We start from the raw sequence: 25,586 nt of genomic DNA, 5'->3' as shown, positions 1-25,586 counted from the left end.
GGGCACCGTGTTCAGTCTTGTGACAGGTGGCACTTGTTATGTGCTAACTAATATTGAGGGGGAGGGTAGGGTGGAGAAGCCCTTAACTGTGTGTGTACAGTAGTAGTCTCTAAACTGCCCTTAACTGTTTGTACAGCAGTGGTCTTCAAATCTGGTATTGCCTTTCCAGATAAAGATCTTGGTAGACAGTGTTTTTTTTCATCAACTCAATGGTAATAATGGAAAAGCAAGTATATTGTTAAAAGCTGTTGTGAAAGCATCTGAGAACAAAATAACACCTCATTATGGCATGTTTTATAAATCCTGTGTTGTACCCTCTCTTTGAACACTGTGTACAGTTCTGGTTGTGTCCCATTCCCATCCCTCCCCCATGTGTACATGCTGCTGAGAGCTGTAAGATAACTAAAGTACAGGAATTGTTCTTGTTTCCCATCTCCATACGAGGGAGAAGCAGAAAAGCCTGGACTGCCTCTCTTGGAAAGCAGACGACTGAGAATGTGTAGTGGGAGATCTGTAAAACAGCAAGAGGCACGAATGAGGTGAACAGGGTGCAGTTATTCTCTGCTTCTCATAAGGCAGGAAATGGGGCCACCAAATGAAGTGACTGGGTAGCAGCTTTAGAGTAGAGAAGGGAGTGTGTGCATGGGCTTTCTTTGTTCTCCTTCAGACAACAAACATATAATTAAATTGAAGCACTCTGCCACAGGATGTTGTAGATGCCAAAATTATAAATGGGTTCAAAAAAAGGATTAGTCTATTTGATAGACTTTTTTTTTTTTTTTTTTACTCCCTCCTTCCATGAAGGGCCATTAAATCCAGTGATGCAGATGCAGTACCAGGCTCAGGAAGTCTCTCTGCTGGTCCTGGTCTTGTTATTCCTAAGTGCTGCCTGTGAATAATGGGCAGGACTGCCCCAAGCAGCTGCTCTTGTTCTTAAGGGAACACAACAGAGGACCCCGTTCAGTGGGTGGGAAGAGCTGGGGGCTAGCTTAGTAAAGAATTGGGAGGCTGCATGAGTGTGGAGCTGTGCATGTAGGAGTTGCTGATTGTCAAAGATCAGGGGAGGCAGCAGAATCAAGATCTGTGCTGGAGAGAGAGGGTTTGTTTGCCTTATCTTTGCTTCCTCATGAGTAGGTTATTTGGCTTCAAATAGATTCAGCAGTGTCTCGATGTTTGTCAGCAGCACAGGACCTAGCACTTGAGGAAACTGCTGTGTTATTGTTGTTCCTTTTCTGTGTATTAAATTCAATATGTGGATCTTAACTTGCGTGCATGTAGGCATTCCTGTGTAACTTTTTGGTCACCTGAATGAGACTGGAAGGGGAATAGTGTGGAAGGGAAAAAAGAAGGGAAAGAAAGAAGTGTCATCTTGTTGGGGAGAACAGAAGCTGTGGAGCAGGGAGAAGTGTGCATGGGAGGGCAGGTGAGCCTCATCAGGTCAGTGTCACACGAGTGCTGCAGGCTTTGGCTTTGTTCTGGTTGCTGCTTTCTGGCTGTGCATTCAGGATTGCTGTGGTATAGTTAGCAGCTGTCCTCCTTAAAAAAAAAAAAAAAAGTGGATGGTGTTTTTAAAAGGCTTGCAAGAGATGTCTGATAAAATCTTGATCAAATGTGCATTTTCTGTCCTCTTAATTTTATACTTTCTCTTTAAAAAAACCCTAACTCTTTCAGGTTTCAGTACAAAAGCCCAGCCATGTCTAGACAAAAGCCCATTGTGATTAGCAGAGGTGTGCTGCTCAATGCTAAGCATGTGCAGGGCTGTATTCATGCTCCTGGTGGGGTAATGTGCTTCCTGCTCGTGTGTGGATTGCAGGGCTTATGTGTGCAGAACTCACTGAAGAGCTCAGGTTGGAATTGTATGGGCGTAGAAAATTTTGCACACTTAAAGTGTATATTGAAAGGCTGTTTGCTTGTATAGTTATTCAGACCTCATCTATGGCTGCACATTGGTGCCACCTGCTTGCAGGAGAGAATGAGCAGGCTCGTGTTATTCAAGAAGAAAATACAAGGCAAGGCCTCAACATCTGTTCTGGCTTTATTGTTTGGTCTGGCCTGGGCTGTGGGCAGAATGTAGGGCACAGCTTTTGTGTTACAGCTGGGTGTTAAACTGGAAAGGCATCTTGGGTCAGACATGTTCTTAAAAGGTTTAAAAATAATAATATAAAGATGCAGAGTTTAAACTTAGGATGGGTTGAACTCGATTACTTTAGAGAAAAGGCAGCTATTGCCATCTATGCTTTTTCTCATTTTCTCTTTCAGTTCTTCTAATGGTAATAATTTTTATCACTGCAAAGTGACCTTTGTAATCATTGCTGGGTGATTAATCTTTAACTGGGTAATTTTTAAAGCAATATTTTGCTCACAGTTGTAACATGATACTGTGGAGTTTTGTAGCACAGCACCTACAGTCATTTTGAGGCAGTAATGCTCTTCACTCCATGTTTCCAGTGCTGCTGCTCTGTATAGAAACCCAAATAGTTGCTTTTGTTTCCCTAGGCAGATACAAAAATGCCCTCAGAACTTTATTTGCATATAGATTATAGTGCCAGCCGGGTGTAGTCGTGTATAGGAAGAGCTAACTGCTGCTTCATTTATAGCTTTTTAATTAAAAAATGTTTCTCAGTTTGCAGGATTCCAGTTCTGTTTCATTTAATGCTGCTATAGTCTGTTCAGTGATGGTATTTCTATGAAGTACCAGCTGCTATGACTAGGCAGTCCTTGGAAAACAGGAATGAAAGGGGATCACAAGCATTATCTGCTGACTCAGGGAGAAGTCACATGCAGGAGGAAGTGGAGATGAGCAGCAAAGTTCTTCAAATGTCTTTGAGTTGCTGCTTGGGACACCAGTGCCAGTAGTGAGGAAGGAAAGTGGAAAAAGCTTTTCTTCTGACCCTGAATTTTGTTTGAATTCTCTTGTGTCACATAGGTGTTGTGCTATTGTACCACAGCTGTGCATTTACAATTACACTGTGAGCTTGAATAATACCAGTGAACCCATAAGAGAATTTTTTTGTGCTCTGGGAGCCTGTGCCTCCCTTGTCTTATTTTGTTTAACAGCCATCATGGGTACTGTAAACAGGGAATTTTACACTATGCAATAAATTTAAGTTCTGCATTGATAAAGAAAATGCAGAGTTGGGAATGGAAGCACTTGTTTAATCTCACTTCACTAGAAGTAAATACATTAGACTTGATCCAAAACTGCTTTAAGAAGCATTCAGCAGCTAAGTTATTGTATGGCAGCTCCAGCTCTTCCAAACAATAAAAGCATCTATTCACCTTTGGATATTACACAATGCATGTTTTATATATAATGCTCAGGGTTGCATATTAAAAGGAAGAGGTATTTCTTACATTTTCTTTTAAGATCTGCACTGTGTGATTTAAAAATGAGTTAGTACCAGCTGGGGGAGATCAGTAAGTGCTGTTAGTAAAGGAATACCTTTTTTAGGTGGGAATCTTGCCATCCTTCACCTTGAGTATTTCAGTTGTTGTATAATCTTTATTAACTTCATGGAGGACGTTGTTCAGATCTGGAAGTATATTCTTACCTGTTGTTTTGCAAAAGATCAGTGCCTGAAGAATTGCCTGTAGTTTTAAGGCAAGTGCTTTTAAACTTTGGTTTAAGGCTCCTGTTTGCTTGCCAGAGAAGGTACAGAAGGATGTGTTCGTATCCAGCACCTGACTGTGGACCTACTCTTCTGAGTTACCTTATTCTAAATAACAGAAGCAGCTGACTAGAGCAGGGTCCCACTCTCCATGGTGTGTATTACAGTGCCCTCACACAGTCATGTGTAACTGTGCTTTGCTTTGAAATCCAGAGGGTTTCAATAGCTCTGAAATGCCCTGTGCAAACAGCAACAGCAAAAACATCAGAGACTACTGAGAGGGTTATGGAGAAGGAAAAATGCTGGAGGCATCCTGCCCAAACCTCACCTCGACTTGGGCAGGATGCAGTTGGAGCAAAATGTGTCTTGTCATCTGCAGGAGGTGAGTATCCATTGTCCAGGGGGTCAGTCCAGGTGTCCAGAGGAAATGTAAAGCTCCTGAATGGCTCGCAGCTGTGCCTGGATCATGCAGCATCCTTGGGGAGAGCTGTGGGACAGAGCAGGTCCCTCAAGTGCAGGAACTCGAGTGGGAGCTGGCACTGCTGCCTTGCAGAGAAGCAAAATAACAGATGACAGAGTGATGGGTGCCTCTGTGAGAGGCCTCTGCTCCTACTGAGTTTATTCTGGCATGTTTCTTCTCTAACTTGGGGAGGAAAAATAAAATGTGATGTGTCAGGCTGGAGCTGCTCGGTGCTGGGCTCCTGCTTGCAGGCAGTGTTTTGCCTTCCTGCACTCTCCTTGTGAATGGTGTCCATTCCACCCGTGGGCCTTAAGGTGGTTTAAGCTGGTGCTGTGGGTGAGGGAGGTATCCTGCTGTCTCTACTTCCTTACTCTTCTTCTTGTCTCTAAGTATATGTGGTAGAAATCCAGGAACTGGTATGGAGTTAAAGCTAATAGCTTTTTTTGTTGGATTACTTTTATATTTTTAAAGCTCAGGTAGATGCCCTGCTTTGGTTTGTCAAGTAGATGGTGGAAGGGGAAACAATACTCTTTTGCAGTGGTGCTCTTGAACCTTCTGATTATTTCCTTCTGATTCCACTTTTTCCATGGCTAACTTGAAATTTGGGAGGAGTCAGAAGGATGGGGGAGATACTCTCTGACCTCTAGGGGGAACTTGATGGATGTACGCTGCTACAGTGACCTTTGGTAGTTCCTGTTTGGAGAAATCCCTGTTTCCCTTTTCCTAGCAGATGTCCTGGCTTGACAGCTCATAGGTAGAGGTGAGGAGAGCCTTAGCTGCTGTGGATCAGGGTTCCAAATCTTGCAGTGTGCTGCTCTTGCATGTCCAGGTGCATTATTAGCTCAGGGGAGCCCCCAGGGATGGAGAGCCTCAGTCTTTGGGTAGAAGTGATGGGAAATAAAGGGGCTGTGTCATTTCTCTCCTGTGCAAATCAAGGTATTTCTGCACACTGGTTTTGAGATGTGCCCTCACAGCTCCGGGGGAGGGGAACTCCAAACCCCCTCCACAACATTTTAGAATAATAGTGATAAATATGTCTTCTACTCTGCTTCATTTCCTCCCTTCCACAGTAGAACTTTTTGGGCTTGTGCAGTAAACCACATCTGTAAAATGGGACAAACTTTTAAAATACTATTTTCTTCTCAAAGTGAATTTTAGGCTGGATTGGTTCTCTCCTGAGTTTTACTGTGTAGTCTGTAGAGTAGGGTTATATTCTAGTGGTAAGAAAAGAGACAGATATGGTAACTGCTGTGGAAAAAGCAACATGATACTGTGCCTGGTTGGGGCTGCATTCTCTGCCTGGGTAAAGGCATTGGAAGTTTGCATTCCCTGTGAATTCTGATAGTGGAACAAAATTTAGGGGGTGCTGGTTGTAGTAGGAGGTTTTCCTCTTGGAGGAAGCAACCATGATTGCTGACAGACTTGGGACAAATGGGAAAGCCAACAGTGGGAAGGTGATTACAGAGTGTTGGCTCCCACAGCCACTGACATGGAGCTAATGGCTGTGGCAGAGACTTTACAAATACCTGGTGGGTAGCTAGATGAAAGTGTAGGATGACCTGAAATGTCAGATCTTCTTGTCTGCCACTGTACAGCTTCTCTAAGCACAGATTGCACTGGTTCAACTGCAGTTGCTTAAACAAGCAAACCTCATTGATCTTAAATTGATCTGTTCTCCTAAAAAAAGAATAACCCTTGCCCTTCTTACGTGGCTATTTTTACATGAAATATGCAACAGATTAAATTGAATTATCTTTACAGCTTTATCACTGAAGTGCAGAGTGTCAGAATTCATCCTGATAGTCCTTGTTCAGAAGCATGGGCAGTGTTGGTGAGCATTGCAGCTGTGCTTGGAATGGTGCTATAAAGGGATGGAGCAGCCACTCTGCTCTGAGGCCCCTCTTCTGCTCTCATGGCTGGTGCTCTGAAGCAGTCATTTCATTTCAATGTGATTCCAAATTCTGAGCAAGCTCTTAAGCTTTTTGTTGGTACATCATGCAGTAAGAGTACTTATGCTGTGTATATTTGTGGTGGGGTCAGCACTGTTCTGGAAGAAAGCCTGTCATGTCTGCCTTGCATATGAGGCACAGTAAATGTGGGGCTGTGGGCTTGAGAAGGGGTGCTGGGGAGGATGTGGTGCCAGAAGGTGAAGGACCTGGCAAGCATCTTGGAATGTAGGGAGGGAGAATCAGCCTTTATGGATGCTTGAGGAGCACCCCACTCCCATCTTTCTATGTGTGTTAGCCTTTAGGTGCTTCTGCCCTTTGCAGAAAAGCATGAGTTTCAGCATAACCTTACTGTGTGCCTTGGACTGTCAAGGAATGAGGCCCGAGGGTGGATAGGTGTGGGCTTGGGTGGAGAGGTGGAGCAGGGGACAAGTTACAGGAACACTGTGGAGGTGCTGCTCCACACCCTTTGATGAGCCCAGTGTAACTTGGCTGGTTGGTGCTACGGAGGGGCAGGAGAGAGGAACTGACACTGGGCTGTGGGAATTGGGCAAATGGGGGTCCTGAGGGTGGCATGAAGCCCAGCATCTGCAGGCACCTCTGTGTGTGGTGCCCAGGGAGGGAATGCCTGGCTGGAAGGAGGTAGCTCCTTAACCCAAGGCATTTCCTTGGCAGAGGGGATTCCTGGGCTCCTGTTGTAGAGCTGTGGAGCAGCATGAGGAACACGTTTGGCCACGCTGCTTTTGGGTGCCGTGAGGTCCTGCAGCACCTCCCTGCACTGGGTATCACCTGGAAGGCCTGTGGGGCTCCCTCTGCAATGCCCCAACGCCAAACTTGGGGTTTTAACCATGGGAGGTGAAACTTCACCCAACCCACTGTGGCTGAGCTGAGCTAATGGAGCCCTGCTCCTGACAGGGCAGCTGGGCTGGGATGTGCACCTGATGTGTCCCAGGGCAGAGGAGGTCCAGACTGCTAAACTGGGAGAAAACTTTCCTTTTCCTGATTGAGGTGGGTTCTCTGCTAAAGGCAGGCTGCCATTGCCTGGTGGCACACCTCACCTGGCAGTGTTTGGGCATCAGGCTCCTGAGCTGCAGTGGGTACTGGGGGTGTGTTGGGATTGGGATGGAAGTGTTTAAATTCATGGACACCTGACTGATGATTGAGTATTTTTATGGGATAAGAGTGTGCTTTTCAGTGTAGGATAAAGTAAGGAGAGAGACTTTTTACGTTTCTGTTCTATGGGAACCCCATGTCAGACTTAGTAGAACAGGCTGTCCTGGAAAAGGAGACTGAAGAGAAAAATTTGATAAAGGGGAGGCTTAGGGTTGACTCTTTCTTTGCATTCCAGCCTAGACTTGAAATGAGGAAGAAGGTGAAATTTAATGCCAAATGTTTCAAGACTGTAATTTTAATTTCAGACATTCTTTGTGTTCTGTGTCTGGTCTTCACCTCCCATCTCTTGCCAACAGAGGATGTTGTCTCTTCTCACTCCTTTTTTTTTTTGCCTAGTTAGAAAGCAATGAACATGCAGAGCGTGCAGAATACCTTGTATGTGCAGTTGCTAACCACCCTAAAACAACGTGAAACCTTCCCAAACCTTCCCAAAAACCTGAGTGAAAGATAATCCTGGTGTCTGTTGTGAAAGAAACCTGGTAGTTCAGTGTAGATATGTTGCTGACAGGTGGTCATTTGTATATAAATACGTGCTATTTGTACTTTAAATTTAATGTTAAAATATTTTTGTCATCTGAATCCTGACTGTTCTTAGCTGAGCAGATTTCAGGTTAAAAACAGTGGTGAAACCATGAGTGTTCACAGTACTGTAATGTAACTTTGTGTTACTAGATCTTTTCTGACCTGTTTGAATGCATCATGCAGTGGTGGTTATATGTCTAATTGCACAGCACAGAGAAAATAGCATTATGTTGAAATATTGCATAAAACTTGAGCGTTATGTGGCATTTTGTAGTGGAAATAGCACTGCAGGTACTCATTTATAACAAGATTTGCAAGTTTCTCTCTGCCAGGGCAGGTGGTTGGGCTGGCTCTGTGTGTGCTGACTCAAAGGAGGGAGTTGCTTTTTTTCCTCTTCTCATCCTCTTCCTCCTCCTCCTCTTTTGACTGCTTGTGACCGAACATCATCAGAATTGACAAGAGCTTGCTCTTGAAACATACCTTAGTTTGAAGTTGCTTTTACAAACTATGTGCAGCTGTAGATCTTCACTTGAGACTTTCAGAGCTCTGCTGCCCGCCAGTTGTTAAGCTGGTTAAAAACAGACTTGTCTGAGTGTGGGTTTGTGTCTGTGTGGGTGTGGATGCATTTTGATTTCTCTGGAGCAGCTGAAACTGGGACCTGCTTATGACCTGAGGGACCCAGTGTCACCTGGGTGGGCATTCCTGATTGTATGGGGCATGGAGGCACAGAGGGGCTGCTGGGACAGTGCAGGAGGTGCTCAGAAGTGTGGTGTGGGAGGTTTTATGCATGTGCCTACCCTGAAGGGTTAATCTGTCTGCACTCTGCAGTCTCATGATGTCCAGAGCTTGGAGCCTGCTGCCTGAGCCTAGCTCCTCCCTTTTTCATTTAATGATGGCTGGAAGAAAAATAATCAAGTGTGCTGGAAGAGAAACATTAATTAACTTTTAATTTAGATCTAACGTATGCTGCTTAGTGTGCTGCATGAGAGTGTGCAGTATCTGTCATGTTATATAGAGGCTGATGCGTTGAAGAAACAAGGAAAAGCCTCAGGTCTGAATGGGAAGATGGGGTTTTAACTCTGTGGATGGGTTTTATATCTTGATTAAAAGTTGCAGATGTGTGATAAGTCGTTTTTGTATCCATTTTGCATCTGAAATTACTTTCTCTGTAACTTGGTTTGTGTCTGTTTTCTCTTAAGCCAAACTTGCAAGGCGAAGTCAGGAGAGAGAGAATCTCGGCATGCTGGTCTGGTCACCTAACCAGAATCTGTCTGAAGCAAAATGTAAGTCTCTTCCACTACTTTTATTCCCTTCTTTCCTTACACGTGTCACTTGAAGAATGCAAAGTTGCCACTTTTGGTAGAGAGCTTATGTCTGTCACCTTTCCATTATGAATTAAAATTATTTGAAAAAAGGAAAGCCTACAAAACAGTCCCCAGATGATCTTTGTTCTCCACTGGGCAGTTGCTCAGTGTCAAATCGACTGGGACAGGGAAAGCAAGAGAAATGTGACAAACATTATTCCATGGTATGAATTTTTTAAGCTACTGATCCACAGACCTACACAATCGATTTGTTTTTTTGGTTTTTTTTTTTGCTGTTGGTGATGTAGAAGACCACAAAAATAAAGGGGGAGAGCAAAATGAAAAGTGCTTGGGGCTGGGGGGTCCGGGAAATATTTGATAATTAGTAGTACCTTTTCCTCCACAAAGACAAATCCACATCTGGAGCCAAATCCACATGGAGGTTTTAAATTCCAGAACAATTGCAGTGCCTTGCAAGTCCACGTGAGGGCAATTACCAGCGCTCTGTGTGTGTCTGGGAACAAGTCTCAGTGCTGCTGCCAGATGGCAGAGCCAGTGTTTGAAAGGCTTGTCTAGCTACAGTTCTCCTCATGAATAAGTAGGGCTCCTTGATTAAAGGGCTGCTGTTCGAATGCAGTAACTAAACCTAAGCGCTTTGGGGGGAGGGAGCTGAAAAGAGCTTATTTTGACTTTGTGCTTATACCTTGGTTTTTTTTTGGTTTTTTTATCCTTTCTGATTTTGGGGGCCAGGAATGAGAATCATGCATTCCTGTTCCTCTACAGTTCTTGTGGTGGCACTATTAAGTGAATACCTGATTTTCCTGTAGACCCAAGACCTGGGATGCATGCTAAGGCACATGTGAAGATGTAGTGGCATTTGCAAATTAAGGCAGCAGAGACTCTGCAGCAACTGGCTCTGTCATGAAGGGCCTGTGCTCTGCCCTGGGACATTTGTTCACTGAGCAAGTTACCCCTTAAGTTACAGAACGATGATGGTGCTGATCTGCTGATAAAAAAGGCTTTGCAAGGATCATGTTTGCCTTCTCTCCTTGTCTGCTCCCTGCTGGCTATTGGATGCTGAAATAAATAAGACTGATGAGGAGAGGAATGTATTTGACAGTTATTAGAAACCTCTTAAGAGGTATAACAGCTAGAAATAGTTGCCACCACCCAGAAGAGTGACTGTTCATGGGCTGTCTGACACAGGATTCCTGTAGCTGCCTTCTCAAGTCTGAATGTCTTTTGAACCTCAGCTCAGCTTTGGAACCTTTAACTCCTGCCTGACAGGAAACTGATTTCTTGAAGAGGGAAAATAGAATGGAGGAAGAAAAGGAGGAACTGAGTAAAATAATTCTCAACTGAGTGTTCTGCGGTAATTGGCACAGAAATATACTCAGAGAGCCTAGAGAGGATATAATATCTGCTAAGAAGATGTCATTAACATAAAGGGTAATTTAAAAAGTAGTTTGACATTGATAAATAAAAACTAGGTGGCTGTTGTTTTTTAGTACAGTGAAAGAGTTGGGGAAAACAATGTGAATATAAGATGGGGGCTAGAATGAGTTTCTCAAAATTTTGAATATTAAGTAAGAGTGTAAGACTCACTAGTGAGTTCACCTTCCAAAAGAGATACAGAAAAAAAATAGTAATACTCATTTGGAGTTTGGGGAAGTGAAGTATGAGGTTAGTGCACCATACATGGCAAAAAAAATACCTCCCAGGTGCCTATTTGATACAGAGGGATGGAGTTAAGAAATTGGGTATCTAGTAATAGTAAAAATCCAAAGGAGCATTGTGAGAGTGGCTGAGGGGACCTTGGGGTGGCAGATGGGAAGAGGGCAGCTGTGCAGGGAATGAGAGAACAGGGTGGGGGCTGGTTGGTCATAGCTTTGTTTTGTGTCAATCTGAGCTGATCCTTTTGAAAGGAATCAGGTATTCCTGTCTCTATCTGGCACTTGTTAAAAATGAGCTGTGAAAAACAAACGCTGCTGAAGGTAGGAGCTTTTGTTTTTTTGAAACTAAAAATGGATTGATTGGTAGAAATAAGTTTATTGCTCTAATGTATTCAAGAGAGCTGTTAGGCACTGATTGCATGAGAGCCTGATTCCCTTCCTTGCAAAGGATGGGAACTTCCTCCAAAACACCAATACTCTGCAGTGGCTGTAGAGCACTTACTAAATGTATCACAAGCAGAGTTCTCTAATCTGCTTTTTGGTTTATGGTGAAATAACATCAGGAGCCAGGAGGTCTCTCCAGTATCCCTCAAGTTCACTGACAAGTCTTGGCATCGTTATAGTGAATCCGAATTAAATGTCATCCAGGGGGATGTGTGAGAGGACTGATGATGATCAGCATTTCCATCAGTGATGTGGGAATTGATATGGAATTGTGGATGAGCCTGTAGACTGACAGGATGGTAAATAAAATTAATGCTACTGACAGTCTTGTGGAGTGCTTTGGGTCTTTTCCTCACTTGGCCTGCTGCCAAAGCAGTGGGCTCTTAATGACCAACTGCAGGGTTGTGAATCTCAGTACTGAAATCTCTGGCTTTCTACATCCAGCCTGGGGTTTGGAAGGAAATGGCTTAGAGAGCAATCTTGGGGAAACAGTGGGCAGGTAATTCAGCAAAGCTTCCCAGTGTCCTGCTTGACCCAGAAGATGGTGTGGGTGTGATGAGTGAGGCAGTCACTGAACAGTTAGCTGCCTCTCCACCCAGCAGCATTCAGGGGAATGAACCTTGCCTTTAGTGTTTAAAAACTGAGAAAAGGGTGGAGACAGGAGCTGCTGGAACAATTTGGAAGCAGAAGCTGAAGCAAACTCCATCTGTTTAGCTTACTGAAAAGAGATTGAAAGGGGGGGACTATTGTCAATTATTCTCTCAAAGAGAAATTTTGACATAATAAGAGACACACATAATACAAATAGATGGCTGCAAAATAAGCCCACACAGACTGAAATGAAATGTCCAAGTGTGTGGAGGTTTTTTTTGGAGATTGACTACTGGAAGTTATCCAGGGAAGTGATGAATTCTTGTATTTCTTGATGCCTTTTTAAACCATGGATTTTTGTGATGTATTATCTTTGGTGGGGGAGATCATTCATTGGCAATGTGAAATTGCAAGTGGAAGGAGTTCTCCTGTGGTCTCCAGGAGGTTGGTGTAGCCCCTTGGGCTGTACATTGGTGAGTCCCAGCTAACACATCCATTTCAATGCTGCTTCTCAGGCTGAAGTGTGGGTGAACAAATCCTTCCAATCAGCACCCATTGGTACCTGTGGTTTCTTTTGTTTGTACTCCAAAGCCTTGAATCCATCCTGTGCCTGTGAATCACAGAGCTCTTCTCTGTTCCTGTGGCTGAGGTTCTGCAAGAAGGTGGAAGCAGCACAATCAGCTCTTTCTCAGAGTGAGCTGTAGCTCTTGTGAGCAGGAGAGTTCTGTGCAATCAGTGGAACTTGTGCAACCCACCCTTGTTAAAGGGGAATCTGTGCTGAAAAACACTGAGCAGATCTGTGACAGTGCTCAGAGCAGTGCACCTGATGGGTTTGGCAGTAGGCTGGCTAAACTGTTGGAGGTTGTGGGAGGGTCTCCTGTAAGCTGCTGAAATGAATCCCAGCAAGACCAGTGTGTGAGCCAAGACCTGGTGGATATCTGCACACCTGATGCTCCAGGCTCTCACAGTTAGTTAAAAGCTTGTTGGGGTCCCATGCACCCTGTGTGCTGGAGAAATGTTTTAATTACACTGGAGAAACCTTTTGCCTGGATGTCAGGAAATGATGGATGTATTAAGAGAACATGAAAGCAAAAGTATGTGTTGGTGTATTGCTGATTTTTTTTTTAATCCTCTGCCTTGCTAACCATTAATCCTGGGTACAAACCACTTACTGCCTTGCCCATATTAGTACCAAAGTTGAATGCTGCCAACATGGTCCATATCTGCTGCAAGACTTGTGCCTTTGAGGGGTCACTTGCATAGCAGTGCCACCATAGTAGTCACAAAGGTAGCCCAAAACTAGAAATTTGTCCTTTCTCTTTTGAAGATGAAAGAAAGAAATGTCACTATGCAGGAACTGAACATTTGGACTTAAAATAACTGCTCCCCTTCTAGTTCTGCTCCAAATACCCTGTGCTGTGGCTGGGTCACACCTCTCACAAAGAGCTTGCTGTCCAAGTGAGACTCCCAAGAGGCTCTGTGGCCTTGGTGCCATGGAGGGCAGCTGTTCTGGCTGTGCTGGGACTCTGTCACAGAGGGTGGGGAAGGACACAGGAGGAAGAATGATGCCTTGAGCAAGGTGACATTGAGGAGCAGGAACAGCTAGGTGGAAGACAGGCATCTGCTCTCTTGGAGTGGCACGTGGTGAAGGAGGAGGGGAGATAGTGAAAAATGCATTGTAATGATGCTGTGGAAACCCTGCACAGGATCGAGCTGGGCCAGCATGAAGCTATTAATAAAACAGCAGTGTCTCTCTCTGTGCCAAGCACACCAGTGAGTGGAACCAAATAAATGACTTTGGGTTGGTTTAGAAGTGAGCAAGTGTTGGCATGCAGCAGCTGCCCAGGAGTGAGGCATGGAAACCAGGAGAGAGGCTAGGATGTGATTATTGCTTTTATGCATCTGCAGTTCAGAGGTGCACACAAGAAAAGAAGATGTATTGTTTTGCTAGTGATAAGCTCTGCTTTGAAACTAATTTTTTGTCTCTCTTCTTGACAGAATACATGTGCTGCTAGATGGGAGTTTTGTTTTCTCACTGATATCTTGGTGGATATCTCCAGTGGATTTACAGTTTATGGGGTGTCATGAGCAGGCAAGCACTGTTCCTAGTACCTGTGGGACACTGGGTCATGGATGGCAGCTGGATCTTCTGGTCTTGCAGTGCTGCTTCTATTTAACCTGATGGCTGATTGGCATTGCCAACTTCAGCATTCACCAGTCCCTTCCTGTGTTATCCTGTGGCATCTCCTCTTTTGTGGCTGCAGCTGGCTCCCTGCTTTACATTACGCCTACCTTGATGCACATTGGGGGAATTCACACATCCCCCTTCCCTCTGTGAGGGGGAAATAGAACCACCAGGGGACACGGGGACAGAGAAATGCCAGAATTAGGTGAAACAGCTCAGTGCTCTGATGTCCTCCCAGTGTGCCTGGCCACACCCTGTGGCTGGGGGGAAAGGGAGCAGTCCCTAAATGTGCTGCAAAACCTGATGCTGGGAAGGCAGTAATGTGCCAGCTGAGGCTCTGATGGAGGAAGAAGTGCTGGTTGCTATGGTTACTAAAGATATTAACCCTGTGGTGTTTGGATGGGCAAGGTTTAGTTAGCTGTGCCACAGGCTGGGTAACTGTTTGGGAGTGTGTGGTGCTCCACCCTAAGAAGTTAAAAGTTGGCGTTCAGGATTTGAAAAGCCCATGTCCCAACAACATTTTTAAGTGTGCCCTGGTCCTTAGTGTGTCAGCAGCCTTCTTAGGGTGCAAGTGAATTTTGGCTCCTCTCTGTTGTGATGGTGAATGCCAGAATTTCTGAGGACAGGTTGCAGGTTTAAATGGCCAGAGTCTGTCTCTTGCTTTAGTTCAAGGGTTATTCTTTGCATAAAATGGGCTCTGGATAACTAGTTTTTCTTCCAAAGAGATTGTTGAGCAAGCCTGGGACTCTGTTTTGTCTATTCTCTAATTTAAAAAGACTTATCAGAATAAAGAACATGAAAATGTATTCTAAGGTTTATTGCATGTGTCTGGTCATGATTTGTGTAGCTGGTCTCTGTTTTCAGTGTGTGTCTGGCCATAGCTGTTTTAGGAAGAGCTAATGTTTGGACATAGCCTTTCCCCTTGGCTTACTTATTTTGCCCTGTGAGTTCTGTGAACATGTGACTCTGTCACATCGTCATTAGCTCTCATTTTCCATGGGGTGTAGAGTGCAATAAATAAATACAAACAGAAAACCACAAATGGGAGAGTGTAGACTAGGGAAAGTGCTGATCTTAAAATCTCCCCTTTAGAAAATAAAGCCCCTATTTACAGGATGTATTTAAAATGGAAGGGAATATTGCTTCAGGGATATTTGAGAGCCACGTCCTCCCCAGCACACAGGCACCCTTCCTCAGGCAGCAGCAGTGAGGCAGAGGACATGTCTTGTATCGGAAAAGCTGTTCTTAAATCCCTCCTCTCCATCATTCCCTAATCAAAGTCCTTGAAACAGTTGAAATTGTTGTTTTATTTTGAATCCACTCTCCTCTCTGTCCTCTGTCGTGACCTGGTTTGTGACTCCACTAAAGCTTGTGTTGATGCTCAGTGAAAGTGCAGCTACCTTGGCCAGGGATGGGAGAGTAGGAGCTGCTTGGGCTGTGCAACCAGAGAGAAAAAAAGTGTTGAACTCTCAGCTGAGGCTACAGTTGGGGTTTTTTTTGCAGTTGACTGAGGGCTGTGGGAGGTTGTGGAGGAAGATGTATGTGTATTGTGCTTCTGTTTTGGGATTTTTCTGCTTGTTTGTGTCCAAGCTTTTACTTGTTGAGGTGTTGGTTTCCTTGTTTTTTTGGTAGTAGTATGTATGAGTACTGAAAAAAGAGCTGCTAGGTCTCTAAGGGGTGGACTCAGGAGCTATGGTTGTCTCCTGAAGGTACATGCTGACCTTTTGTTGCTCAAGTAAAGATGGCAAAAAAATCCAAGCTTAGGTTTGTGCTGTTTGTTTGTGCTCCTTACCTAGAAATATCAGTTTGTTGTCTGTCCCAGTGGCAGCAAAAAGGATTAATGTAGAAGCAGAATTGGGTTTATGTTTATCCCTAATCCAAATTTCATATCATGCAGCGAACCTGGCAGCTGTGAAGCTTGGATGTAAATACAGTAGCTGAAGAATGCATTTCCATGAATTCAGAAATGAAAGAATTAGTGTTTAATTTAAGGTTCTGCTTGAATTTAGCTGTAGAAATAATAAAAATGAATAATATAAAATAGAAATAGAATAGAAATAATATAAATGTCATGACCACTCTTCCCAGCAGCTGCAGTCACTGCACTTCAGAAAATGCTCGAAAGACAAAGGTGAAGGAATGCAATTTTTAGTTTTAACTAAGGCAACTTTTGATGCTTATAGTAGCATATTATGAATAGCAAAAAGATGATAACCAGCATTGAAAGGCTGTGGGTGTATCCCTGAAACGGCTGAGTTGCCTCAAACTTAGCTGCAGTTTCCCCTTTGTTTGTCATCTGCTGTGCTAGCTGCTGTTGCAGCTCTGTGGAAATCTCAGAGCAGTCCTTTCATCATTATTGCTGCAGGTTGATGTATCTGCATCTTGAATGCATATTTCAATTAAGATGAATGTTTAACCCTTTCACAGTAGTGGAGTCAGGAAAGCAATTTAGTTTGAGAGAACTAGGATGTTTACTTGGATGGATTGTAACAAAGGTACAGTGGATTGTTTTTTGTTTTGGTTTGGTTTTTTTTTCCCCCCAAAGCCCACAAACAAAAAAAAAAGCCTGAAGAAGAGAATATGTTGGAGACTATCCAAGAAAAGGATGTCTTATCTAAGGTAGCTGTGTTTTCCTGGAGGAATTGTTGCTGCTGTGCTGGGAGGGGGAGGCAGTCACCAGTTTCTTCATGTGCTTTGTTCTCTCCTGCCACCTGTTAGTGCCTCCTTTTCCCTTCAGTGTGATCCAGGCCTGCTCTGATCGTGTCAGGCTGACCCACTTTGAAATGCTGCTGCTGCTGCTGCGGGATCGAGCCAGTGCTGGGCTCCAAGGAAGCTTTTCCTGAGAGAAGTTTAGAGACAGGATGGCGTGGATATAATGGAGTGATGATGGCTGTGTTCAGAGTTAGCTGGCAGTGAGCCTTGATCTGAAATTCGTTTGGGAGCAGCCTTAGCCAGCCTGATGGGCGCTGTGTGAGTTGTAGGACCAGTATGACGAGAAGGAGGAGCTGCAGCTGCTTCACCCTGCCTGGCCCTGCCCTGGGACCGTCTGAGTGTGCCCCAGTCCTGCTGGGAATGGCAGGCTTGGGGCATTGCAGAGGACTGGGTTGTTTTGTCTGGTCTCTTATGGTAGCTGTGAGCAAAAATTAGGAAGGGTCAGAAAACTGAGGGTAACTTTCTATGTTATTTTTTTAAAATTTTTTTTTCTTAGAGCAGTTAGTCAGCAAGTCCGTGCTTATAGGTATGTGATGGAAGCTGTGCACAGGCAGGGAGGAGCTCTTGTGGGAGATGTCTTCATGGAGGCATGCTTGAGGAGGTCATAGCCCTAACAGCTTGCTGTGATGAGTTCATGTGCTGCCAAGTGTGACCTTTACAGACCTGCTGGTGCAGGAGGCAAAGCAGCTTAGCTTTCTCCAGGACATGTGCCAGAGCTTCCCTCATCGTTATGTGTTTGCTGTGGCATCATTTGCTCTAATTAGGAACCACTCCTACTACTTAATTTTCCTGTACTCTTACTTTTGCACTTTAAGTTACTTCCCTGTTCATGTGCTTCTTGTGCAGGTTCAAATTGTGGTCGGGTTGTAGTGAATTTTCTAGCACTGCAAGCATTAGTGGTAATATAAATACATACTAACTTCTCAATAAGGACTGGGTTTCTAACTCCTGACTAAAACCGTGGTTACCCACCACTGATATTCCAGGGTCCCTTTAGTAACATTGATTTATCATAGAGTGTCTTAGGGTCAGCCTTGAGGGCTGAGATCCTGCATGTAATCCAAGTTTCAGCATGTGTTCTATGAATCTGTAACTCAATTTTCTAAAACAACTTAATTTGGCAGTATTTTATTGCCTTAATATCCCTCAGCATAACACTACTGCTTTGGTTTAGAGGCTACTGTAAGGATTATGTCATTCAAAATCTGGCTGTGGGACTTTGCTCTCTTTCTGCATGGACTCCTTAGAGAGGTCAGACACAGCTTTGCACCTCTTCTGCTTCTAAGCCTATAGGAAGCAGATAAGTGCAAGAAGGGATGCACTGAATGTTAGTGTCTTCCAAAGGCTGACCTGTCTGTGCTGGGATGATGCACATCTGCTGAGGGCAGCAACTGTGTGACTCAGACTTGTCTCCTTCCTCTTGCTGACTGCTGGCTTGCCTGATGCTTCCTTTCTGCCCAAGTGGCATCCCTCAAGGAGGTAGCCATGGGACAAATTGATCATTTCTTTTGCTTTTGTGTCCAATATAAAGGGAGTCAGCGTGGCTTCTCCTTCCTTGTCACAGGCCTTATTATCAGTAACAATAATAATGAGCTGTAATTTAACCTGATGGCTATTCTGCTCCTGCATGCCCCTTGTGCATGTTCCCTCATGCTGCACAAAGACCCTGTGTTGTGGGGAAGTGGAGTTACACATGCTCTTTAGGAAGCCTGGCTCTGATACAGGGCTTTCATTAGTCTGCATTCCTCCAACAGCAGAGAATATAATAGTTCTGGTTTTTAGGAGCTTTCAAAATCTCTTTGAGGCTGGAAAATTGACCTTGTGGAAGGTTTCACCCTCTTTAAGAGTGTTTTCAGTCTGGATATTCCTTGGTGGCTTCTTAAGCTGGTTGGCAGCAGGTTACTTAATGAAGCTTTATAGTATTCCTGCTGACTGTTTTGCAGACCAAGAATTTCAATGTATAAAGCATGACGTGTATGAAGAGCTGAGAATGTTCCTAGGCAGGGTACTGAAACCTTGTATGGGATTGCTAGTAACCTGACTCTGTGGCCTCCCATACTGATTGTGTCATTAGTGTGTATCAGATTGGTGTGTTGGTGGTGGTGTTTGTTGGGGTGTTTGTTTATTTTCAAATTGGCAAATATGGCTTTTGGAAAGCATTCACTGGATCAGGCATTCTCAAGGAGTGAACATGATAATTTCTATGCAAAAATCTGTGCAAAGGAGTTTCTTCTAACCCAAGTTAGAATCCCCTGCACTGAACAATGATTATATTTGATTTAACAATCTACCTCTTGCCACAACTGTATTGATAATGTTCAAGTTGCTACTTGAGTTGCTTGGGTGTGTTGCTGCCTGTAGTTGAAGTGTATAATCCTAGGCTGTGACCTCCCAGTGGAGTGAACTCAAGCCAAAGTTTGACAGCAGAATAAATCTGGCTTTAGAGCTTCTCGGACTGAACTGAGAGCACTGTACTGAATAATGCAAAGAGCTATTCTGCCATAATCTCACTTTGTTGTTTCAGTGTTTTCTGTATGCATTTATCCTGTCTGTGACTTGTCATACATGGGAATGAATGTTTGCTCCCTGCCAGAAGCTAATGTGTTCTGTTTTTCACATGGGCTTTAAACCCAATACCAATTGCTCTGATAATTACATTTAATACAGTCCAGTGTCTGTGTCTGATTTAGGATCAGGCTTGCAGTGCTAAATGATAGCCATGTTCAGGTTTTGTATGGTTACAGTTTAGGTCTCATGGTTATCTCCTTTAGCTCTTCCTGTTCTGTGCTAGATCCTGAAGACAATATTTCCTCTTTGTTACTGCCTTGTCAGATCTCTCTCATCCTTTTCTGTAGCACATCTGGGTTCATGGTACCCAGGGCTCTGTAGATATTTAAACCTGTGTCATCCTTCCAGTAAAGTGATGTTGATTTGCTATGGCAAACTATGCTAAAGCTAACTCATTTGCTATGGCAGAGCAAAGTTCTGACTGTAGGTTGAACGTGATGGATGTGTAAGGAGCAGTCTTTTTTCCCAGAGGATCCTCTGTGCATGTCCTTACCATGGGATCCACGTGGCCCTTCTGAAGGAGAGAGCAGCAGCAGAGAGCATCACCCATCTGGCTTCCCTTCTGGCAGTCCTCATTAACACACTGCCCTGTGTGCATGCTGTCTTTAGAGACTTTTCATGGTGTGATGGTGTCAGCAGAGGGTGCAGCTTCAGGAAGGAACATCCATTGGTAAAGGCTTTAAAAGTTAAGTGTGTACTAACAAAAGGCCTTCCTTGGTAAAGAGTTTAAATAGTTTTGGCAAGCCACAAAAATGGTGCTAATTAGTCAGTACAGTGTCTCTAGTACAGCTTTCTAGCTGGTGTAGCAAAATCTAAAGGCAGATGAGTGGTGTCTTTAACTATCACTGATGTTTCAGCTTTGAACTTGTCCTTAGGCGCAGGCCATGCAAAGAGCAGTATTAAAAATAATAAAAAAGGAGGTAGGAAATACAGTATTTCTTTTTAGTTTATTAGTGTGCACTGCTTGGGGACCGATGGCCTTTGTGTGACAAAGAAAACTCTTGGTAGGTATTAGGGTTTTTAAAGGGATAAATCTCTCACCAGTGGGGCACTCTGTTTTATTCCTTGATTTACTCTCTCTCAGGCTGCAGTTTCTATGCTCCAGGTGTGGTTCTGTGAACAGATTTTTCCTCACCAGTGCAAGTTTATGTAGACTTGTTCCTACCTGCCTGATTATCCCTGCCACTGTACTGTGCTGGGGCAAGGAATGAGTCTCACTTTTGGCTTGAGTCAGTCTCATTCCTTGCTGAAACTAGGAGGGCTCATCATTTCTCAGGCTTGTGCAACCTCCCAATAAAAGAGATTTTTATATGGTACACAGCCATATAAAACTTCTATGAGTAGCTTTCAGCTTTGGTGGTGGTCAGTGCCTTGAGTGGCTGCAGAGCTGGCACAGGACAAAGGAGCAGCCTGTGTGGGTAGGGCTGGTGACAGGACAGTCCAGGACTGCTCCTCTGGGAGATCAGAGCATCTCCATACTGCCAGCCACCACTCAGTGCTTGTATGCCTTTAACTGCATGCTTGGAGAGGAAACCGATGTGCTGGGAAAGAGCTTTTGGGTGGCACAGTGTGCCAGTGTGGGTCCCTGGCATTCCAGGCCTGTGCTCACAAGTGGAAGGAGGTGGATGGAAGATAGGAGTGCTTAGTCTCATCCTGCTGCCCTAGGAGACTTCTAATGCACTGGTACCCTGTGACCCTTGGTACAGAAGTAAAATCTGAGCAACAGGGGGTGGGTGGGTGGGAGGTTGATAGATTCTGTGGAGTCCCATGACTCAAGTTACCATGTCCTGCTGCAGCAGATTTTCTCTTGGTCCTATCCAAGTAAGCTTCTCCAGGTAAGGGGTAACTTTTTCTTTGCCTTGCAGTTGCATCCAGACTTTATCCTCATCTGCTGCAGATGCAGTGGAGTTGAAGCCCAAATCCTCTTGTGCCTTTAGTTGTGTGAAGAGGTTTTTAAGTAGCCTTTGTGTCTGTGTAACTAGCACTCTCTGTTCCTAGAAAAGGTGTTAAAGGAGGCTGTGTGCCTGCCCAGGTGGGTCAGCACAGGACACAAAACACCTCTGTGCTCTGTCTCCCTCTCTTCTCCTGCCTGTTACATCACATCTTACCAAGAAGAGAAAACAGCTTTTCCAAGGCATAAGAACCTTTTGAATAGAAGCTCAGAATAATTAAGGTTAGAACGACCTGTGAGATCAGGTGGAGTTTAGTTTCATTTAAGTGATTTTGTTGGGGATTTTCGCCTGCCTCCCCCGTTTCCAGTTGCAGCTAACTTCAGGGCTGCTGTGCTTTTGGCAGCGTTCTGTGCCGAGCTGGGACCACGAGGTGGCAGGAGCGTTCCACGGGTGCCATTGCCGGGGCAGCGGCGCAGCAATGCAGCTGCTCGCTTTCATCGGCGAGGGAAAACTGCTCCGTTGTTTGCGTACCGTCATAATTGTGTTTTGGAATTTCGAAAAGTTTCACGTGTCTACGTGTCTTTATTTTCTTTATATAGTATAGATTTATTTTGTGTCTTGACTATCTCTTTTTTTTTTTCTTTCATTTTTTTTTTTCCTATTCTCAGGGGAGATGGAGGGGAGGGAAAGATGTATGGCAACATCCAGAATTCCTTGCAGGTTCCAGCATTGATCAAACCCTATGAAGCACATTACTGAGGCTGCAAAGGATGCTGCTTTTGTCCTCATTTCACCCTCTTCTGCCAGGGTATTGCATCACGTAATATGCAAAGTGTGCAGAGCTCCTGCAGTACCCTAGTAATAGGGGTGAACTGAGGTTGCAGCAACAGCTCTACCTCTGCATTCCTGTTGCTTCCTATAGGCTTTAGCACACTCACTCATGCTGCAAACCTGCCTTGGAGTCATTGCCTCTGCTGAACACAATGTGATTCTTGTCGGGTCGTTGACAAGGAATTTGGGTGGGGGGAGAAATTCTCCACAAGGACCCACTCAGAGATTGAAATGTGATCAAATGGTGATAAGGGGAGTCATTCTTTTCAGGCATTTCTCTTTTCACAGTTCTCCCGCCCTCCTGAAATAAAGGCTCATGTTTTACGTCTCAATTCACTGTTCAGGGATGTAGGACTGAAAATCAGCAATGCAGTTGTTTGCTCTTTTTCCTCCTTCCCTGTGTCAGCCAAGAGGTTCCTCTTTCTTTTGCCTCTGGTGAGGAATTTTTGCAGGGAGGTGAGCTAGCAAAAGGCAAATCTTAATGAGAAAGCTGGCTGGGAACAAGAAAACAATTCAGGGAGTTAAGGGCACCATTTTGGTCAAACTCCCCTCTCTAGAGGGCAGGAAACATCTTTCTGTGCTTCCTTTGCCACTCCCTTCCATTTCCCTTACATCTTTGGCTGTCTTAGTGCTACACCCAGGGTCCTTCAGTTATCTCTTATCTGGGAGATGTCTTGTAGCATCTGAGCACTCTGTGCCCCTCTTTGCTGGTGACAGTGTGTATGTGAGGCTCTGTTCCCTTTGCATCCCTGCCTTTTGTGCTACTCCTGCTTTCCTGAGCATGACTGGCCGTAGGAAGGGGCTCTTTGGTCCAATGCTCACTCCATTTTGGGTGTGGAGTGGACAGAGGGATCCTGCTCACCCCAACACAGCTAAAATGCACGTAAGAGAAGAAATGTAGCCAAGTAGGTGAAGAAATACATTTTATGGTTCTCTTCTCTGTCCCTCCTCCCATCTGGTTTCTAGTAGCAACAAGAGCCTTCAGAGGAGCAATGCATCTCCTGTCACACAACTGTCTCTATTCAAGTTTCATTGTATTTTTGGCCTGGTCTGTGTTGAAATATCTTTCTGGTGTAAGGAAATGAGTTGGATGGGAGGTGAGGATGCTCTTACCTGCCCTGTTCAGGAAAAAGTTATGCTGCTAGGAAGAGTGCTTGGTGGTGTTTTTTATGCTGGGGGAAATGGGCTGGGATTGCTCTGCTGCTCTTGCTTGTTCTCTTCTGGAAAGCAGCTCAGAGCTGTGCTGGCAAGCTGTGTCTGTGGTGTAAGCAGGGCTCTGCCCCAGGCTCCTGTGATGTCTGAGCAGATTGCTGGGTTACACACCGAGCGTGACTGAATGAATGCCACTGAAACACAGCGAGCACAATTCCACGTGCCTGCTGCCCTGTGCTTGCTGGAGGTGCAGAGGGAAGGCAGGGATGGAACAGGACACTTCTTTATCTGGTGTGGCATGTGAAGCATTGAGCTTGTGGCAATTCCAGGCTTTACTGGTATGGGAGACTAAAGGGATCCTGTGACTCAGCTGGTGCCGTGCCCTTCCTTGCCTACTTCATATGGAGGGGGAAGGTAAAGAAAGAGCGATCGGAAGGATTGCTCAAGGGACTGTCACTCCTCTGGTGCCAGCATCAGAGCGAGTGAGCTCACAATTAGCCAAGAAATGACGAGCAGGAGGGGCAGTAAGCAGGCAGGAAACAAGCCAAGATGACAGCGTGGTGGTGTACTCCTTGTCTGTCCTTCGCCCACAGATGCTCTTTTAGTGTTTAGGAGTACTACTGCTGTGTGCTCACGGTCAGTTTACTGCCTTATTGCCTTTTTTTTCTTTTCTCTTTCTGCACTGTAACAATGAGATATAACACTGAGGTGTTACAGAACCTACCGTGACAGTAAAAGCATCTTTCCCTGAAAGCTTACTTTCATGTTGGCTAGTCACTCATAATCTACTGTTTGGCTCAGTGGTGTATTGCCTTGTTGGAAGGGAAATTATATTGATATGTGGGGACCTTGCTAATATTGTTGCTTAGTTAGGAGAGAAAAGGCTGTAATGATTTTTTGGGGAGCAAGTGTGTTTTCGTTACTTAACATCAGGCATAAGAAGGATAATATGCTGGAAAGGAGAACGACCTCATCTCTTCTCTGTATGTATTAAAGGATCAGATGCTGAAGTCAAAATGAGGAGCTGTAGATCTTTGCACAGTGAAAGCAGGGTAGTTAATGCAGTAGTACTTAGCATTCAGGAGCTTAATTCAGCCTTGGACTTGAGAGAATTCAGCTCCTTTCCCTCCTCCTTCCTTCATGTCCTCCTTAAACAAAATATATAACACTGCATGTGCAATACTTACTTTTTAAGGAAGCAGAGAGCAGTTAGCTGAACTACAGGGAAATGCTGCATGTACGGTTTCCTGGCAGCCTTTGCTCTTGATGTGGTTTTGTAACTCTGGAGGCACCTGAAGTTGCTGTTCTGCCCCCCATCCTACTGTGGTTCCCTGCTCCACTGGGCATGTGGAGGGAAGGGATGGTGTGTATATGAGGCAATTCCCTTCTCTGTCCCTGTTTACCCTGTATGTCTCTTCTGGATCATGTTCTCTGCTTGTGATGTGGTTTTTGCAAGTTGTTTTTTTTTTTTTTTCCTGTGGTGAAGCTGGTTTTCAGGGTTTGTACTGGGCATTGGTAGCCCTCAGGATGTTCTATTAGGCAATGCAGCAAATTCAGCCTAGGAAGTTGGTCATTGTCCCAAGCACCTCCACTGCCTTTGCAACTATTTTATTATGTTTCCCTTGTGCAAGAAAAGGTTGTTTGCAAGAATGGATGATTTTCGTCCCAGTTCAATGTGGTTCTTAGAAATAATTTGTTGGCTTAGAGAAACAGATGTGTTTGTGTTGTAGTAATGCAAATGAATGGTTGTGGCTAGACCTTTTTCCAACAGGCTAATAAAACATTTACTGAGCGGATCGAAAACATGGAGCAATGTACAGGTTTGTCAGCAACTCCTTTAGGGAGTTGCCATGGTGTGCAGGTGGGAGCCTGGAAGGACAAGAACCTCATGGAATGTTGTTGCTAATGTGGAGCTGTGCCTGTGTTTATAGCATGCTCTTCTCCTGGCACAACATGTGGCTGTATTAATATTCTTATGTACTTTTGTAGGGCACTTAACAAGTCCCTCTTTTCCAACATATTTTTGTAAAAAGTAACGCAAAGTTTTTGTACTTTTCCTGTGAAGGTCTGTGATTTCTATCCCATGTCATATTGGCTAGTCTAAACATGGGATGTCTACTTTTAAGTACCTAGATCTAAATTCTTATTATTAATGACAAGTTGAAAATAAGAGGCTGCTGCTCTCCTGCTGTGTGTTTTCTGATTAATCCTTTCTGTTTTCCCAGTACCTTTTGAGCTTATAGCTTACTTAATAAGCTGAAGGAATAACTGAGGACTGTCCCAGCTCGATGGAAAAGCTTTAAAGAATACTGTGCTATTCTATAAAAGTATTCATAAAGATAGAAAATAGGCAAGAAGCACATTTGAGGTCCAGACTGTGGAAAATGTGGCTTCCTTAGCTGCAGAGTGCACAGAACCATTTCCTTGCTGTGTATGCTCTCTGTGAGTCTGGGGCTCAGCACTGTAACTTGCTTTCATCCTTCCCTGGGTATCTGTAGAAAAAGAAGGGGGAATGATTTTTGAGT

The 25,586-nt window shown here is 44.4% G+C and overlaps 1 protein-coding gene and 1 long non-coding RNA gene across 2 annotated transcripts in view; one reads left to right on the top strand and one right to left on the bottom strand.

Annotated features, from left to right (window-relative positions):
• RCOR1 (REST corepressor 1) overlaps positions 1–25,586 on the top strand; it is an 83,168-nt gene that overhangs the window by 31,700 nt on the left and 25,882 nt on the right. The window contains exon 3 of the mRNA XM_005483241.4: positions 8,909–8,992. Within this exon, the coding sequence (XP_005483298.1) occupies positions 8,909–8,992 (84 nt within the window). The remainder of the gene's footprint in view (positions 1–8,908; positions 8,993–25,586) is intronic.
• LOC141729322 (uncharacterized) overlaps positions 21,753–25,586 on the bottom strand; it is a 76,727-nt gene continuing 72,893 nt past the window's right edge. Inside the window, exon 4 of the long non-coding RNA XR_012580675.1 lies at positions 21,753–25,553. This is a non-coding gene — a long non-coding RNA (uncharacterized LOC141729322). The remainder of the gene's footprint in view (positions 25,554–25,586) is intronic.

The sequence above is a fragment of the Zonotrichia albicollis genome, chromosome 6, assembly GCF_047830755.1.
Source record: "Zonotrichia albicollis isolate bZonAlb1 chromosome 6, bZonAlb1.hap1, whole genome shotgun sequence".
NCBI classification, from domain to species: domain Eukaryota; kingdom Metazoa; phylum Chordata; class Aves; order Passeriformes; family Passerellidae; genus Zonotrichia; species Zonotrichia albicollis.
The sequence above is the reverse complement of the archived record's forward strand: the minus strand, read 5'-3'. Positions and strand labels throughout refer to the sequence as shown.